This window comes from Kryptolebias marmoratus, linkage group LG4 (genome assembly GCF_001649575.2).
Source record: "Kryptolebias marmoratus isolate JLee-2015 linkage group LG4, ASM164957v2, whole genome shotgun sequence".
NCBI classification, from domain to species: domain Eukaryota; kingdom Metazoa; phylum Chordata; class Actinopteri; order Cyprinodontiformes; family Rivulidae; genus Kryptolebias; species Kryptolebias marmoratus.
The window spans coordinates 30,646,084-30,662,818 of record NC_051433.1 but is presented as its reverse complement, the minus strand read 5'-3'; the positions used below and the strand labels follow the sequence as shown (position 1 = coordinate 30,662,818).

The window sequence follows — 16,735 nt, the reverse complement described above, 5'->3', positions numbered from 1 at the left end:
AGGTATTAACGTTCTGCCACAATTCGAAGCTTTTCTGTCATCCAGGTATCACCAAGACCCTCTCCGTGGTGAAGTCTCAGTTCTGGTGGGAGACCCTCAACAAGGACGTCCGGGAGTTCGTGTCAGCCTGTCCCCAGTGTGCTCAGACCAAAGTGTCAAGTCGTCGCCCAGCGGGTATATTACGCCCTCTTCCCATCCCCTCTCGACCATGGTCTCACATAGCTATGGACTTCATCACGGGCTTGCCCACATCCTCGGGTAACTCTGTAATTTTGACCATCATAGATAGATTTTCTAAGATGGTTCACCTTGTCCCGTTAAAGAAGCTTCCCACGTCCAAGGAGCTTGCTGAGATCATGGCGAGGGAGGTATTTAGGCTGCACGGTATCCCAAGGGACATTGTTTCTGACCGTGGGCCCCAGTTCATTTCCAAATTCTGGCAAGAATTTTGTGACCTGTTGGGGATTTCTGTCAGTTTGTCATCAGGATTCCACCCACAGACTGATGGACAATCGGAGAGGGCCAACCAAGAAATCGAGACGAAACTCCGACTACTCTGCTCTAGTGAACCTGCTAAATGGTCAGTCAACTTACCCTGGGTGGAGCACTCTATGAACTCTCTGCCTTCTGCTGCCACAGGTCTCTCGCCGTTTTATACGGTGTATGGGTTCCAGCCTCCCATCTTCGCCCTCCAAGAAAGAGCAGCTGGGGTGCCTTCGGCGAATGCTGCAGCCCACAGGTGTCGCCGAACCTGGACCAGGGCCCGAAAAGCCCTGCTAAAGATGTCGGCGGTGTACTCCTGTGCAGCAAACCGGAGGCGATCCAAGCAGCCGGATTACCAGCCAGGGCAGAAGGTGTGGTTATCCACACGAGATCTACCTCTCAGAGTGGAATCACGCAAGCTCGCACCCAGGTTCATCGGCACATTCCCCATATCCAAAATCATCAATCCTGTCGCTGTAAGACTCCAGCTACCAAGAGCTACCAGGTTCCATCCATCATTCCATGTGTCTAGAATCAAGCCTTTGAAGACGTCTGGACTCAGTCCCTCCTCCAGACCCCATCCACCCGCCCGGTTCATCAATGGCAGACATAATACATATCTTTAATACATGCTATCTTTAATACATGTAAATATGATCTCACAGGTCATATGTTATAAGGCTTGACATTTAGGATTAGAACAATTAAAGGCCTAACATTCCTTATAGGAACCTACATATAGCATGGTTTAAAGCTCAAAAAGTGACATTATGGTCTTAATTAACATAAAGATATATTTTTAATAACAGTCTGGTAGTGATTTTTATTTGTGCAGGTCATGTAAAGAGACAAATAAACCCATCAATACAATTAGATATACAGTACAATAGTTGATAGTCCTGAGATGTTTTCTAACAGGACAGAGCCACGAACAGAAGACATCCAGAGAATTTTATGCACACATCAACAGTGCTCTCTGAGGTTAAATTAATCAATTTCTTAGTAATTTAAAAAATGTTACCGTTTCCAGACCATTTGACTGTGAAATAAAGGCTTATGACCTGAGATTTAAAATTTGTATTAACTTTAAGAGCATGTTTATCTATTTACCAGCTGAGGCCTATGAATTTAACATTTTTAATCCATCTGCCTCATTGTCAGGGGGCAACAAGTCTAGGAGAACAACCAAGTACCTGTACCTTTCCCAACAACTCTTTTCAGCTCCACTTGGGGAATCCAACAATGTTTCCAGACCAGAGAAGATATGTATTCTCTTGGTCATAATACATATTTCATGACCATAGCTGAGGGTTGAAATATAAATGGACCAGTAAATGGTAAATGGACTGTACTTCTACAGCGCCTCTCTAGCCAACCAGGCTACTCAAAGCACTTTACAACACAATCTGTGCCCTCATTTACTCATCCACACAGTACTGAATCTATACAAAGTCAATCTAAATAAATCATTCCATAGATCACATTCATACACTGATGAGGCACACATTGGAGGCACTGAGGGGTTCAGTGTTATGCCCAGGGACACTTCGATATGTGACTCCTGCCAGGAATACAACCTCCACTCTCTCATTGGAGGACGATTGCCCCCCCAAGTAAAGTAAACAAAGAGCTTTGCCTTTCAGCTTAGCTCCCTTTTCACCACAACACCCTCTTTACTCTGGACAAGGCTCTGCTGAGCCATCTCCCACTACATCCTACCATCACTTGTGAACAAAACACCCAGATACTTGAATACCCTTGCTTGAGCCAAAGACTCACCTGCAACCCAAAAGGAGTATTCCACCATTTTCTGTTTGAGAACCATGGTCTCAGACTTAGAGGAGCCGACTCACATTTTAGGTGCAAATCACCCCAGTGCATGCTGCACCTTGAGATCCTGCTCAGGAACACCATAAACAGGATCAGAGACGAGGGACAGCCCTGGCAGAGTCCAATCTGCACCAGAAACAAGCTTGACTTTGAGCCAAAAAGCAAATGCAGTTCTTATTTTGGCTCTACAGAGATTGAATAGTTCTTAGAAGTGACCAATGTACGCCATACTCCTGTGGAACCCCCCCTTACATGATGCCTTAGAGAACACGGTCGTAAGCCTTCTCCACATCCACAAAACACACGTAGAAACCCATCATGGTCCACTGTTCCACGATCCAGACAAATCCCAGAGTGCTCCTCCACGGTTTGAGCTTCTTCAAGTTGACCTTATTTTAATTCATTCACATTAGGGAAAAGATGATACAAAACAACAACAACAAAAAACATTTTGAAAAGAAAGGGTATGTTCAAAAATGTCAACAAAAATATGTAAAAGACAGCATTTCATTTATATATAATAACCTTCAGCTGTAACATCTCTTTAGATATAAGCTACAGTATAGTACACTATACACATCATTTAGGTGGAAATTTGACAGTTGTTTTAGATGCCCTTGAGAAGATGCTTTAGCGTGGTGAGCCCAGATGGAGGCAGTCTTGTTTAACACGAGACAAGGAGTACAGGCTGACTCTGTGTCTTCTCCAGAGGCCCTCCAGCAGACAGAATCTCACAAGCAGCCAGTTCATGGTACAGAGCATTAAGCACCTCCAGAATGTGGGCTTTGCCTGGGTAAAAACAGCACATGTGATCTCAGAGAGAAACCTGGCAAACAATCCAATGACCTGGATTAGGACACATTGTTGCATTTCAGTGTTTGTTTGGATTTTAAAGGATATACAAGCTCTACTAACCATGCTGTGGGTTGCTGCCAGACTCCAAAGTGCTGAGCAGGATTTTCCCCAGTGACCTCCGTGAGATGTTCTGAAAAAGAGAGAGCTATTTCTTTCTTACTCTGATGTAATCAACACGCACTTCAGTGATAAAACTGACACTTTTAACCTCATAAGCTTTAACACATCTGTGATAAGATATTTCACATTCATCACATTAACTTTGAATCTCTTAAGACAAATCTTAGACCTTTCTGTTGTCAGAGCAACAAAAAGGTCCACAGAAATACAGCATTTCCTCCATCCCTGAGGCTGTAGAAACTTCCAAACAACGTCTCAAAGCTCTGGCTACTTGTCTGAGGAGGTACACTCAAGAAGGAGAACAGAAGAAACGGGGTCTTCTCCACTGCACCTCAAACCAGCCAACTCCTTCCTCGGGAGTAACTTTCTATTACGTCTTCATCTACACCTGTTCCAATCTCCTCATCAGCTCCAGCCCGTATATTCTGTTCCTCAGCATTTCACCTCTGCTCAGTCATTATTGCTTCTACAACTGTCTCGGTTCCCCTGTGAACATTTCCTGTTGTTAGTTCTGCTGCCTCGTTGGCGTGTAAATCTTTTAAGTTTTACTCTGAGCTCCTCGTTTGGTGTTCACTCTGGGTTCCCCATCAACCTTTTGTTTTTAATCTGGAAGTTGGGACATCCAGAAAAATTAGAGATGTTGACCTCAGTGCTCTGAGTGGAGCATGATACTACAACAAATGTGCAATATGATCAGGTGCAGTTCCTTAAAATGAATAAAAGCAAGAAACACAATCTTAAACTGGACCCTGAAATAACAAGAACTCAGTGTGGAGAGGTCAGAACCAAGGTGATGATGTAGCATTGTTTCTTTCCTGTCGGTCTAAGCTAGCTGTTCTTTGGACCATTTGGCAACAACAACATGAGTGATTTAAGACAATATAAGGCACTGCTGTAGTCTACATGAGATGTTATAAATAAATAGAAAACATATTCAAAATTATTTAACAGAAGATAAGGCTTAACCTTAGACTGACCCCAGAGACAACATATAAAAACAAAAAAGGGACAGTGTAGTGTCGTGGGGCTGCTGCTGAGGAGAACCGACCTAGATGGACAGAGACGGTCCTGGCAGCTCGATAGGTTCTGAACCATTTCAGAGCAGTACCTTCAAAGCCTGCACACAGCTCAAAGAATGAGAGGAGGATTTGATAGTCAACTGTGTGAAAAGCTGCAGGCAGAGCTCAAAGTGTCCCAAAGTCAGCTGGAAAAGTAAAGCATTAAAAACTCTTTCAGTACTTTGATGTCATTTAAAACCAGATCAATCTTCTCCAAAACCTTGGACAGAAAAGGTAGTTTGGAGATAGGCCTAAAGTTAAAGAGAACAGAAGGTCTAAGTGATGTTTTGTTTTGTTCTTGTTTTTTAAAGCAGTTCTTCAGAAGCATGTTTAGAAACAGTTGGGACACAACTTGAAGTAAGGGAGGTGATGATTAGGTTTACAATAAAATGGCCATCAATGTTAAAAACCATATTCAGTCGTGCAGGTGAAGCACTGCCAAGTGGGCAGATAGCAGATAGCAGATAGCAGAACTAGAACGACTTTGCGTACTTTACACCACGACACTCAAAAACCACTGAGCACATGGAGAATCGAGTAAAAACAACTGATCTGATGACAAAAAGCTTTCACACAATGACAGAGATGATGCAACAGAGGAAGAGTCACATCTTCCAGGTATATTTGAGAGATATTTATATTCTCCAACCTGCTGATAGTTGGGCTCACAAGTCTCGTCCTTTGTTATTTTGTAGGTCAGTAGCTGAAAAGTTAGAGAACCATTGATTTAGCCTGTTTTATAAATTCTTGGCTATTTTATTTGTCCGTCTGAATATTTTTTTGACAATATTTGGAACTTTGTGTCTTCTTTTAATAGATAATAATGGTACAGGTGGAATGTCTTTTGTTACCTCCACCAAGGAGGATATGTTTTTGGTAGCTTGGGTTTGTCTGCCCGTCAGTCTGTCTGAGTTTGAGGTTACTCAAAACGTTATGAATGGATTTGCATGACATTTTTTAAGGAAATGATCACAGATTAGCCAGTGGTCTAACTCTGCAACCGTATAACACAGGAATGTTAAACTCCACAGCTGGACACCTCTGGGGTCAAGGGTGATCACTGATGATTTCAAAGTGACGGGGTCAAAAGTCAAAGTTATAGATGACCTTGTGCTCTAAATATAACCATGTAAGGAAATTGAAACTGCACAGTTGAACGAGGTCAAGGGTGATAATGATTGATTTGAAGGTCATGGGGTTAAAGGTCAACATTACAGTTGACTTAGTGCTCTAACTATGCAACAATGTTGTTGGAGTGCTGTTTTATGTTTATCCAGCAGGTGGAGTTGGGGAGTATGGTGGGCTGAGCCAGCCGTCTAACTGAACACACCTGCGAACGATTACTTCTCGTTTGTGGAGCATTTAAGGAGCACGCTGCCAGCCCTTCAGTGCCTGAGTGTTTGCTGTTTGTGGTAACTTCAAGCCTTCTTTGATAGTAGATCTTGATCTCCTAAAAATACCTTGCCTTGATTTATCTGTGTGCTTTGTTCTGAAGAAAAGCTCCAGTTCCAAGTCCTGATCCTGCCTGGCCTCCTGAGTAGAGGAATCTAACCCATCTGAAGCTCCATCAAGGAAAACCGGTTCGAGTTCCTGACTGGCAACGACAGCCTCAAGTCCTTGCTTCAAACCTGAGATCCATCCTGTCCGCTCTCCACTGCCCTTCCAAGAAGACACCAGTTAAGCCTCCAGCAGCTAAAGCTCAGTCCTGGAATCTCCCAGCACTCCTTCCCGGCCGAGCGACTCCACTCTCCCAGTAAGCAGCTACTTTCTCCTGAGCTGAGTCACCAATATCTAATCCTACCACTAACCCTGAACTCTTTCAGGTGCCTGCTGCGGGTCGAGCCGTCAGTCCGGGTCTCCAGTGAGACCTCCCTCAAACCATCTTCTAATCTGTGAAATAAACATCTTTAACTGCTATCAGTCTCCTGAGAGTTCCCTGCATGTGGGTCAGACAAATGTCCTGTAGGAATGTCAAATATCTGTCAAGGGATGTGAGCTGAGATTGGTCCAAATCCCACTGTCAGACCAGTGGAAGTAAAAAAGATGTGCTTAAGATTTTAATAAAGAGATATTGTGTGTGTGTGTGCTTCATACAATAAGGTTATAAATTAAAGTATTAATGGATGAATGAGATAAACATTGATTATTGTGTGATGTATATTGGAAATATGTTCATGAAATGAGGATGGTCCAAATACTGTAGAGGTGTTTCTGAACTCTGGATAATGCTTGTTCAGTCAATGTCTTATGAGGGCAAGAAAAAAAGCTCAAGCAAAACAGAAGTTGTTGTTGACAGTTGAAGCATAGTCCAGATGGTGCAAAAAGCACAGATTAAAAAAGCTGCTAGTGCTTGTTCGAAACTTCACGTACCAGATCTGGCTGAGAAGTTCTGATGAGGGGGCGCTGCTGAAAACTGTAGAGACAGTTAACGGTCAAGGCACCCCGTAACCATGACTGCTATGGGAAGCGGGTTGCTCAATAACAGGATGGGACAACTGAGGAAGTAAAAGTAAGTCGAAAGAAAGACCAGTTGTTGAAACGACGGGGGACGTGTTGAGATTAAGATGGAGTCCTGTTTAGCCTGAAAATAGCCAGAAGAAACTTTGAGCAGATCTGAGAACAGAAGTTTCCACCTGAAGGGCCGAGGGTCAAGTTCTAGATTAGAGGAGCTCCTTCAGAAACAGTGCAATGAGGGTACCAGGACATCAGAAGATCTCATCCTACCAGTTTGCTCTGAATGATAAGAATCCAGCAGACTAAGGGTGGTAGGTCAGGTACTCACATTTCTGTCCTAATTAAAGCTGACAAATTTAAATGTCTACAGCTGTGGTTTTAGGGAAAGGCAAATTGATTGGAAAGAGTTTCATTAATAATAAATGTGAACTTTCTCAGCTGCTGAATTTGATGCAATAAGCTGTAATCTGCATGCAGTATTACTAATAAAGAAGCAAAGCATGACAGATCATTAAGGTGGTAAACTTTTTATCAATTTATATCAGTTGAATTTAAAATTCCCACAAGTTGATAAATCTGAGGGGCTTGGTTTCATTATTATTATTATTATTATAGGAAGTTATTAAGGAGTTCTTAGCTTGAAGTCTTCTTAAAACAACATCCTGGTGTTCAGTTCCTCGACACTGACGTTTTCCAGACCAACTAATAAGAGCAATTTAACATAAAAAGCAGTGAGAGTGGTCATTCCCATGAGCTTCCTATGGATTACAAGCTGGTTACAGCTACTCGATCAGTCAATCCATTAGGTGAGATTAGGGTGTGGCTTGTGAGGTGTCTGGACGGGTCTCCCCAGGCTTCTGGGGTACTGTCCAGGTAAGACCCTGCAGACCAGGACGGCCTCAGACCCTTTGAAGGAGAGCTGGGCTGAGCCACCTTCCAAGAAGCAGTGCTGATAGGGGCGGCTCAGTAATCACACTGCACAGCCAGGCCCCTCATGGGTCAGAGCTGATGCCTGTTGATTTCAAGGTTCATGGGGTCAAAGGTCAAGGTCACAGGTAATCCCTTTGTTAAACATGTGCCTATGCTCCTACATTTAACCCTTTTGTTACCTCCCCCAAGGAAGTTATGTTTTTGGTTGTCTCTCTTGGTTTGTTTATCTGTCTGTTAACAAGATCACATAATGAACAGATTTAGATGAAATTTTCAGGAAATGTTTGGGTTATTACAAAAACCAATGGTGTTGAGGCAGGCGGAGAGTGGCAAACCCAATGCGCAGACTAATCATAGCAAAAATAAAAATTTATTTTTAAACAAAAGAACAGAAAACAAAAAGCTGATGGCAGCAAAACTAACCAACACAAAAATCCTGAGTGAAACAAAAAGAGAAGACGAGGCGAGGCGAGGCATGGAAGGGAAGGGGAACAAAACAGCAGGAGACAGACAATGGACCAGCGAGGAAGTGGAGACGATGACCAGGTTTTAAAGACAGAGGGTCATTAGGTGAAGTGGGCACCGGTGAGTGAAAACTAACGAGGAGCAGGTGGAGATGGGCGTGGCAGGAAAACAAGAGACTGACTGAGAAGAGGTGAATAATGACAGGAAACAAAGACACAAGGAACAAGAACTGAACTAAGAAAAACAACAAAATAAAATGAAACTCAAAAATACTTGAATTCATGACAATGGATCAAATGTTGGTGGTGATTCACATTAGTAATCAGTCATCAGATGCTGGTATAATAGCATGGCCAAAGGAGATGACATCAAGACACGGAAGGTCCTCATAAAGCATGAAGGGTTTCACCTCCAGTCCAGCACCCTGAGACTGTACACTAAGAGAATAAATGGAGGCTGAGGACTGAGAAGTATCAGAGCCACGATACAGGATGAACCAACCAAGATCCTGGAGTCCATCAGAAACAAAGTTCCCAATGATGATCTGCTAGGTGAATGTCTCAGATAGCAAAACCCAATGTGAAAGAGGAGGAACAAGAGGAACCATCATGGAAAGCCCTGCACACCACATACCACTGGCAAATTGAAGAAATGGCTGATACCAGCACATCCTAGCAGTGGGTAGAGAGGGCCAGACTAAAGGACAGCAATAAGGTACACTCCTCATGACAAGAGCTATCAAGTTTGGAGTCTACCATACCAGACAGGACCAAAGATGTGGGCTGTGCAAAGATGCCCCTGAGACAGTCCAGGACATAACAGCAGGATGTAACATGTAGGTGGACAAAGTATACATGGAACACCATAACCAAGTGGCTGGAAAATGGTACAGGAGGTCTGGTAGTCAAAGTGGTAGACTCCACCATGAGGGGTGGAGAATGACAAGGCTACTGTGTGACATCCAGATCCAGACTGACAAACTCAAGAGAACCAGAGAAATACCAAGGGCTGAAAGAGGAAACAGAGAAGTTGTGGAGAGTCAAGGCCTCAGTGGTACCAGTGGTCATCACCTGGTGCTGTGACCCCCAAACTGGAAGAGTGGCTCCAACAGATCCCAGGAACAACCTCAGAGATCTCTGTCCAGAAGAGAGAAGTCTTAGGAACAGCTAAGATATTGTGCATAGCTCTGGAGCTCCTGGGCCTCTGGTAGAGGACCTGAGGTTGAAAGCAAAGTGGACTCGCCCATGTGGGAAAAACAAGGTGAGTTCAAAGGGGTTTTGTGTGAGTGAGTGAGAGAATAAACACAAAGTATTGTCTGTTAAGAGCTTCAGGTTAACTATTCTTTCAGATATTAACCACAACAGTACAGTTACGCACAAACGATCACTGACCACATCTCTGAGCTGCTGCAGAAGCTGCAGGATGTCCACAAGTTTTTCTTTGATCAGAGACAGACGGACTCTCTCTGTCTCCAGCATCTGTAGCTCTGTGTGAATTAGCTTTGTCTCCTCAGCTCTCTGCTGCAGCTCCTGCATCAGGAAATCCTTCACCTGGAAGAAAACGCCAGAAACATTTCAAAATTAAAACACAGAGACCTTCTCCTACCTGACAAAGGGTGAGCTTTTTCATTGTGGTTCATTTGTAGTTCTATTTTGTAGATACAGCAACAGACTATTTTGCAAAGAACTTCTGAATCATACATTGAAACTGTCTTGAAACAAGAATAGGGTATTTCAGTAGTGAAAAAATAACTCAGTCCTAAAAAGAGATATGATATGAATTAAACTGAAAGACTGTTCTGGCCTTTGGAAAAATGGATTTAGATCATTTTTGTTTTCTGAAACCACTGAGAACTATGCTTTCAAGTAAAACCCAGTCTATTTGGACCATGTGACATGGAAGAGTCCTCGCCATTAGGACAAATCTGTTGGTGCGTGGAATATGTGTTGGAGATGATTCAGCTGCTACAACAACAACTTTTAGCTCAATGTCTGTAAAATTAACTGAGGTGTAGCTGTTTATGTGGTGACTAAGGCCAGGTAGCTGTGGTGGCCACTTTCTGACAGGTTCATTGAAAACTGTCTGGAGATATTTTGCCAACAGACAAAAAAGATTGATTCCTAAAGTTAATGCTAAGGTTTTAAGCAGAGATGCTGCACAATGTGTAGTGCTCAAAGCATGTGTTACGGACAGTGCTCGGCTATGACTACATCAGTATCTGTAGAATTAACTGAGTTATAGGATTGTTTGTGCTTTCTAAGGTCAGTGCTGGCCATCTTGATTTGGGCTGAGTCCAAAAGTTTATCAATTGTAGATTTACATCTACTTTCTGAAATGATCATTACAATCCATCCAGTGGTTTAGGAGATATTTTGCTAACAGACAGACAGAGTTGATTCCAGTTGTTATTAGGAAAGTTTAAACAGATCTTGCACAATCAGCTAGCACTAAGTGTATGAGATAGAAAGCAGTCTCAACTACCAACACACCAGATTTTAAACTAAGTATCTGTAAAATTGAATGAGTTATATGAAATTCTTTTGTTTGCCATGATTGGCTTGCTTTAACGGCCATCTTGAATTGGGCTGGCTCCAAAAGTTAATCAATAGTAGATGTACATCCAATGATTACTTTCTGAAAGTTTCATCAAAATCTGCTCAGTGATTTATGAGATTATGGTAAAAAGAAACAAGACAAAACCAAGCACAGACGGGCAAAAACAAAACCTTTTCACAATTGACAGAGGGTGCCGTAAATATCTGCACTGCACCTTTCTGTCAGTCTGACCCCACACTTCCTGCACACAAACAAAGCTGCAGTCAGAGGTTTGATTTTTCCCCTCAACGTGCCGAGATGTTCTGTTTGTCTTCTGGTGGCACTACAACTCTGTTCAGCTCTGCCAAGACAGCTTTAATTACCAGTGTTTGTCAGGGTGGAGCAAGAAGGAGTGTTTCTGTGGGCAGCTCCAGTGAGAAACAGCTGTAAACATTTCTATCCTTGTTGGAACATTGGACCAATCTCTTCTGTAGCCTAACCCTAACCAAGGGGTCTGCAAACTGTATGTTTAACATCTTTAACCATCCTCCACACTAAATTAAGTTTGTTTGAAGCCACAAAATCTACTTGGCTTCTATAAAAAAAAGGTGATAATAGTTTGCTTATATTTGACAGACTTAAAAAACTAGTTTATATTGTGAAATTACATTTTTATTTTTAAAATGTTAAGACAAAATAATAAAAATCTCTAGAATATATAATTCTACAGAAGCATTTGACACTTTCTAGTTTTGAATAATTGAACCTGTCATTCACATATTTGTTAAAAAAGAAACAAAAACAACAACAACAAAAAAACAGCAGTCATTTTTAGCCCAAAGTCATAAAAACCACAACCTTTATTTATTTAATCTGCTAAATTTTTCATTAGAGGCGTGCCTTTATTTTTTCCAGTCTTACCTTTATGTTTCTACAAAACCAATTTAATGCCATAAAATCTGTTTTCCTCAACAGATGTGCAAAACAGATTTCTGCATTTAAAAGAATTTACCTTAAATATGTTTAATGAGTGAATTTTCTGGTAGATTTGAAAAATGACTATAAGTCAAAAGTTGTATAAATCAAATAAACAGATCACCAAACTATGACCTCAACAATAAAACTGATCACTGAGTTTGAAATATATTTTAGTGAAATCCTGAGTCACATTCAGCAGAAATAATGGGAAACAGTCGTTTATATGAACTGATGTGTTGACTAACTTCTATTACAAAATAATTCACACAGGCAGCCTAATCTAGTTCTATTATTAGTGTCATTCTGCCACATAAATGTCATGCAAACATTGTAAATGGCTTGCACTTGAACAGCGCTTATAAAGCACTTTGAATGCCTCGCTGCTGAAATGTGCTATACTAATATATTTTTACTTACTTTATCTAGTCGAAGAACCCCAAACCGCTCTACACTACATTCAGTCATCCACCCATTCACACAAATATATTATTTTCTATTGTAAATGTTTGTAAATTTATTTAGAAAAAATCCCTCAGGTTCGTGTTTTTAGCAAAACTCTCCAAGAAGCTGCTTCAGGGCCACATGTGGCTCCAGAGCTGCAGGCTGTGGACCCCTTCCCGAACCATAAACCTGACCATTACCAGTACATGCCCAGGTCTTAAAAAGGTAACAGAAACCAGTCCGTATACACACGGACAGGCTTTAAAGGCTTGGTTAGACTGACATCACAGAGTCATACCTTCAGCTGTGGTTTGGCCTTTTGAGCCTTTCACTTTCATAACAACCTCTTTAATCTAGTGAAGCAAGGCAGAACATTGTCTATATAAATGGTTGTGTGGAGAATGTTAGTGCTGGTTTGTACCTGGTCCATGTCCATTTCTGCCTGGCTTTCCTTCAGCTCCAGTTTCTTTTGCAGCTTAGTCACCCGCTCCAGGAGCTCCAGCACAGCACTGTGGCTCTCTTCACTCCTCAGACTGTCAAAGTTACACATCAGCTTGTTGAACGCTCTGCCATCACACCTGTTTGAGAATACATCAAACACAGATGGTAGCTGTTATGATGTGAAGGGACTGCACTTGTGAGCAAGCCATGGCAGTTGTCTGTATGTTTGCTGCTTTAAAGTCTGTGTTGTAATATGTTAGCACACAAGGCTAATAATCTTTCTGCCTCCCTCCTGCCAGATTGTCTGCATTTGAGTCCACCTTTATCACACTTCACAACAATGACAAGGTCTGAAATTGAAAATTCTCCTTTCTTATTTATTTCTGACAGCAGTACATTTGTTATAGAAAAAGAAACTTTTGAACACTGGTGAAAAGTACCCAAATGAGCAAAAGTTCTAAAGCTAGTATAGCACTGGGCTGCAACTGCTGGAGACAACGGTATTCAAAGGAGTCTGAAATGTCTTGACATGTTCATGGTATTCTCAATTTTCTCATGTGAGCTACAGTCTAACAATCTCATTGCTTAAATTTTGAACATGTTCAAAATAAATTGTGGATCTTAAAAAAACTGAAGTGTTGTCAAGGCTGTGTAGGACTCGTCTCAAGTAGAACCCATCTTGTTAATAAAAAATGTTTAGACAGAACAGGATTGTGAGGATGTATTATTAAATGCTTACTCTCTATGCCATATTCAACTCAAATCAGTTTATTTATGTGGAGCCAAATCACAACAAAAGTCGTTTCAGGGCACTGTACAAAAACATGCACATGAATTCTAAGAAGCCAATTAGTAAAAGTTATCTGTGTAAGGAAGTCTCCCATCCTGAGCAGCACATTGGCAACAGTGGAAAGAAAAAACTCCCTTTTAGCAGGAAGAAACCTCCAGCAGGACCAGGCTCAGTACGAGCGGCCATCTGCTTCGTTTGCTGGGGTTTGAGAGGACAAGAAAGAGACACAGACAGACACACAATGACTGGTCCAGGTGGGGTTTTTACTGCAAGAAAGACAAAGAAAATCATGCAAATGATAGAAATTACAGTAGAGGGAGTAAAGACAGCAGCAGAGAGAGGAAATATGGTCAGTTTGTCCTCCAGCAGTCTGAGCCTATAGCAGCAGAACTAAGGGATAGCTCAGGAAACTCAAGCCAACCTGAGCTATAGGATTAATCAAAAAGGAAATTCTTCATATCTTGATTTATTTTTGAGTAACTTGCATCATAGAATTTGTCTTTTTTTTGGTTATATTCACCCCCAGATATTTTATATATCGTTCATTCCACTTAAGTTTGTATGCATCCTTTATTTTTTGTTGTGGAGAACAGTTTATTGACAAGATCTGGTTTTTTTCAACATTTATTTTGTATCCAGAAAACATTTCATACTCCTCAAGCAGTCTCATTGTTTTTAAAACAAACTTTCATTTTGGTGCTTTAAGAAAATTAATATATCATCTGTGAACAGCCCTATCTTATGTTCTTCCCCTCCTATCTCCACTCCTTTTATTTCTTCTTCCTGTCTAATCATCTGAGCTAGAGGCTCTATAAACAATGCAAAAAGGCTTGGTGAAAGGCAACAACCCTGTCTTGTTCCTCTCTGCAGTGTAAATCTTTCTGACAGATTACCATTTATTTTAATCTTAGCAGCTGGTTCCCGACATATTGATTTAATACAATTTACAAATGTCTCATTAAATGTAAAGTTTTCCAAAACTTTGTAGAGAAAACTGTCAAAAGCTTTCTCAGCATCTATGCTTACCAGAATTGCACTGTCTCTGTCAGGTTGGGTGGAGAGAGCGGCAAACCTAATGCCCAGACTCATCGTGGTACAGGGAAAAAAATAACTTCTTAAAAATAAAAAGAACCAAAAACAAATGCTGACGAGGCAGGAAGTCAATTCTGACAGTCTCTCTTCCAAAGAAGTGATAAGTTTAAATCTATCTGGCTAAAATAAGTGCTAAGAGGAAGACATCTCATTTTTTGGTGTACGGGTTGAACTTTATTGTTCACTTGGGGATGAACCCATTAACACATCCAAGATGGTGGACTAAAGTAGAATCATCATTTTTCACCATGCATGTTTTATGTAAGCGGGAGGTTCTTTTGCATCATCCTCTTTAATAAAAGTCACTTTTCAGCCAATGATGTGAATCAGCACTGTTTTAATCAGTGCTGATCCAGACATCACTATACAGAATGATGCTGGGACTTTGTTGTTGGTATTTGCTACTCCAGCTGTAGCTTTTAGGGAGCCAATGACAGGTAGGTCACCTTTTGCATATGTGACAAGTTTGAACATTGAATTCTGTCAATAGCCGTTGTGCAAAATGGTGCTTGTAGACAGTTTCTGGTAAAACAGATACAGAAGTTACAGCATCAACAGTTAACTCCAGGACCTAGGAGTTTCTTTGAGGTGCTGCAGTGTTCATTTTGCATGTGATGTTATGAAAGGCTGCAGCCATTTGCTAACATCATTCAAAGACAGTTCTGCTAACTCAGGTACAACCACTTCTTTCAGTACAGCCACAGGTTATTTGGCTTCTTGGGTGATATGTCCCTTTTTTGCAGTTATCATAATTTAATTTAGCTATAGATCAGTTTTTTTTCAATAGCAAAATGTTTATCTGATCCAGATCTAAAGCAGTGATATTAATTTTTATGATTTACCTGTTTATTAAGAACATAGGGTGGAGGTCTACAAGTCTGAGCTGTTTAATCCTCTTTTTTCCCTGGGAAATGAGCATTTGCAGTCTCTACAGTCTGAACAGTTGCAGGAAGGACTATTCTGCAATGTAGCACTTTTAAATGCTGCTTCTACTTGGCATGTGATAATTAGAGCTTTGTCCTCGTCCAGCAATAGTTTATCCTTTACAGTGGTGACATAAACATTAGAAATGATCTGGTCCATTGTAAGTTCATTTTCCATTGCTCCAAAACAACATGACACAACTAACACTATGACAGTGGGTGAATGCATATCTGCATGTTAACACATTACCTTCCAGGACAAAATGTCTTTTTTTTTCTCCTTTTGTCTTTTAAGTGCAGCCATGGCTTCATCAAATGTTGTACCTTGATATGGTAGTTTGTGTCCTTCTGGCACATTGTCTTTTATTTGTCCAGGCATCTCTGGTAGCATTTATGGCAAGCATGCAATTCTTAAACATTTTCCACCATGTTGTAAATGATATTGAAGGCTCACCAGCGTGATGCAGGAACAGAAGTGGACTTGGTACTGAAGTGGGCAGTTGTAATTGAAAATGGGAGACAGCAGGTGTGCCATCAGGTCGGATGCCATTACAGAACTCCTCAGTCTAAAGCTGTTTGCATACTCTACGACAAGTCACAAAGTTGGTTCTCATTCACGTGGTTGCGTGACCAAAATTGTTTGATTTTGGTCACGTAGCAGCTTCATGACACAAGGCCTTCGCACAAAGGTTTGAACCAAGTATTGTGTGATTGGTCAGAAGTTGTTGTGGGGGCGTGGTTATGTGGAAAAGTCCGGGACCTTTATTGGAGTCATTTTGCTTCTACTGCTGTGCTGAGAAGCAGCGAGGCTGCTAGAAAATACAGCCGGTCCAGCAAAACTTATAAACCCATAAACTTAAAAACACAGGGATGCGACACAGACGGCTCTTTGTGGATGTGACTATCTCAGTTGGTTTACTAAACACGTCTTGTCGAGGTAAATAGACTGTACTTATATAGCACCTATATAGCCCTCTCTTTGGGCTGCCACCTTATCGCGGTGGAGGGGTTTGAGTGTCCCAATGATCCTAGGAGCTATGCTGTCAGGGGCTTCATGCCCCTAGTAGGGTCACCCAAGGCAGACAGGTCCTAGGTGAGGGGCCCGACGAAGTGCAGCCCAAAGACCCCTTATGACGAGTAAGATTATTGGACACAGTGTTCCCTCGCCTGGACATGGGTCACCGGGGCCCCACTCTGGAGCCAGGCCTGGAGGTGGGGCACGTTGGCGAGCGCCTGGTGGCCGGGCTTTCACCTATGGAGCCCGGCCGGGCACAGCCCGAAGAGAATACGTGGGTCCCCCTTCCCATGGGCTCACCACCTATGGGAGGGGCCAAAGGGGT

General features: G+C 41.8%; 1 protein-coding gene and 1 long non-coding RNA gene across 5 annotated transcripts in view; one reads left to right on the top strand and one right to left on the bottom strand.

Moving 5' to 3' along the window:
* The window catches only part of efcc1 (EF-hand and coiled-coil domain containing 1), a 51,464-nt gene that overhangs the window by 11,787 nt on the left and 22,942 nt on the right, over positions 1-16,735 (bottom strand). For 2 of the 4 annotated variants that reach the window (XM_037975408.1, XM_037975409.1), the window contains exons 5-6: positions 12,571-12,727; positions 9,587-9,745 (exon numbers count right to left, since the gene is read on the bottom strand). In XM_037975408.1, the coding sequence (XP_037831336.1) occupies positions 9,587-9,745; positions 12,571-12,727 (316 nt within the window). Of the gene's footprint in view, positions 1-1,147; positions 3,103-3,228; positions 3,299-9,586; positions 9,746-12,570; positions 12,728-16,735 lie in introns of those variants that run through there. The other 2 variants (XM_037975410.1, XM_037975411.1) reach the window with 2 other exon arrangements.
* Positions 4,647-6,256, top strand: LOC119616981. Its single transcript, XR_005233101.1, has 3 exons — positions 4,647-5,758; positions 5,842-6,099; positions 6,170-6,256. It is a non-coding gene; the product is annotated as an uncharacterized LOC119616981 (long non-coding RNA).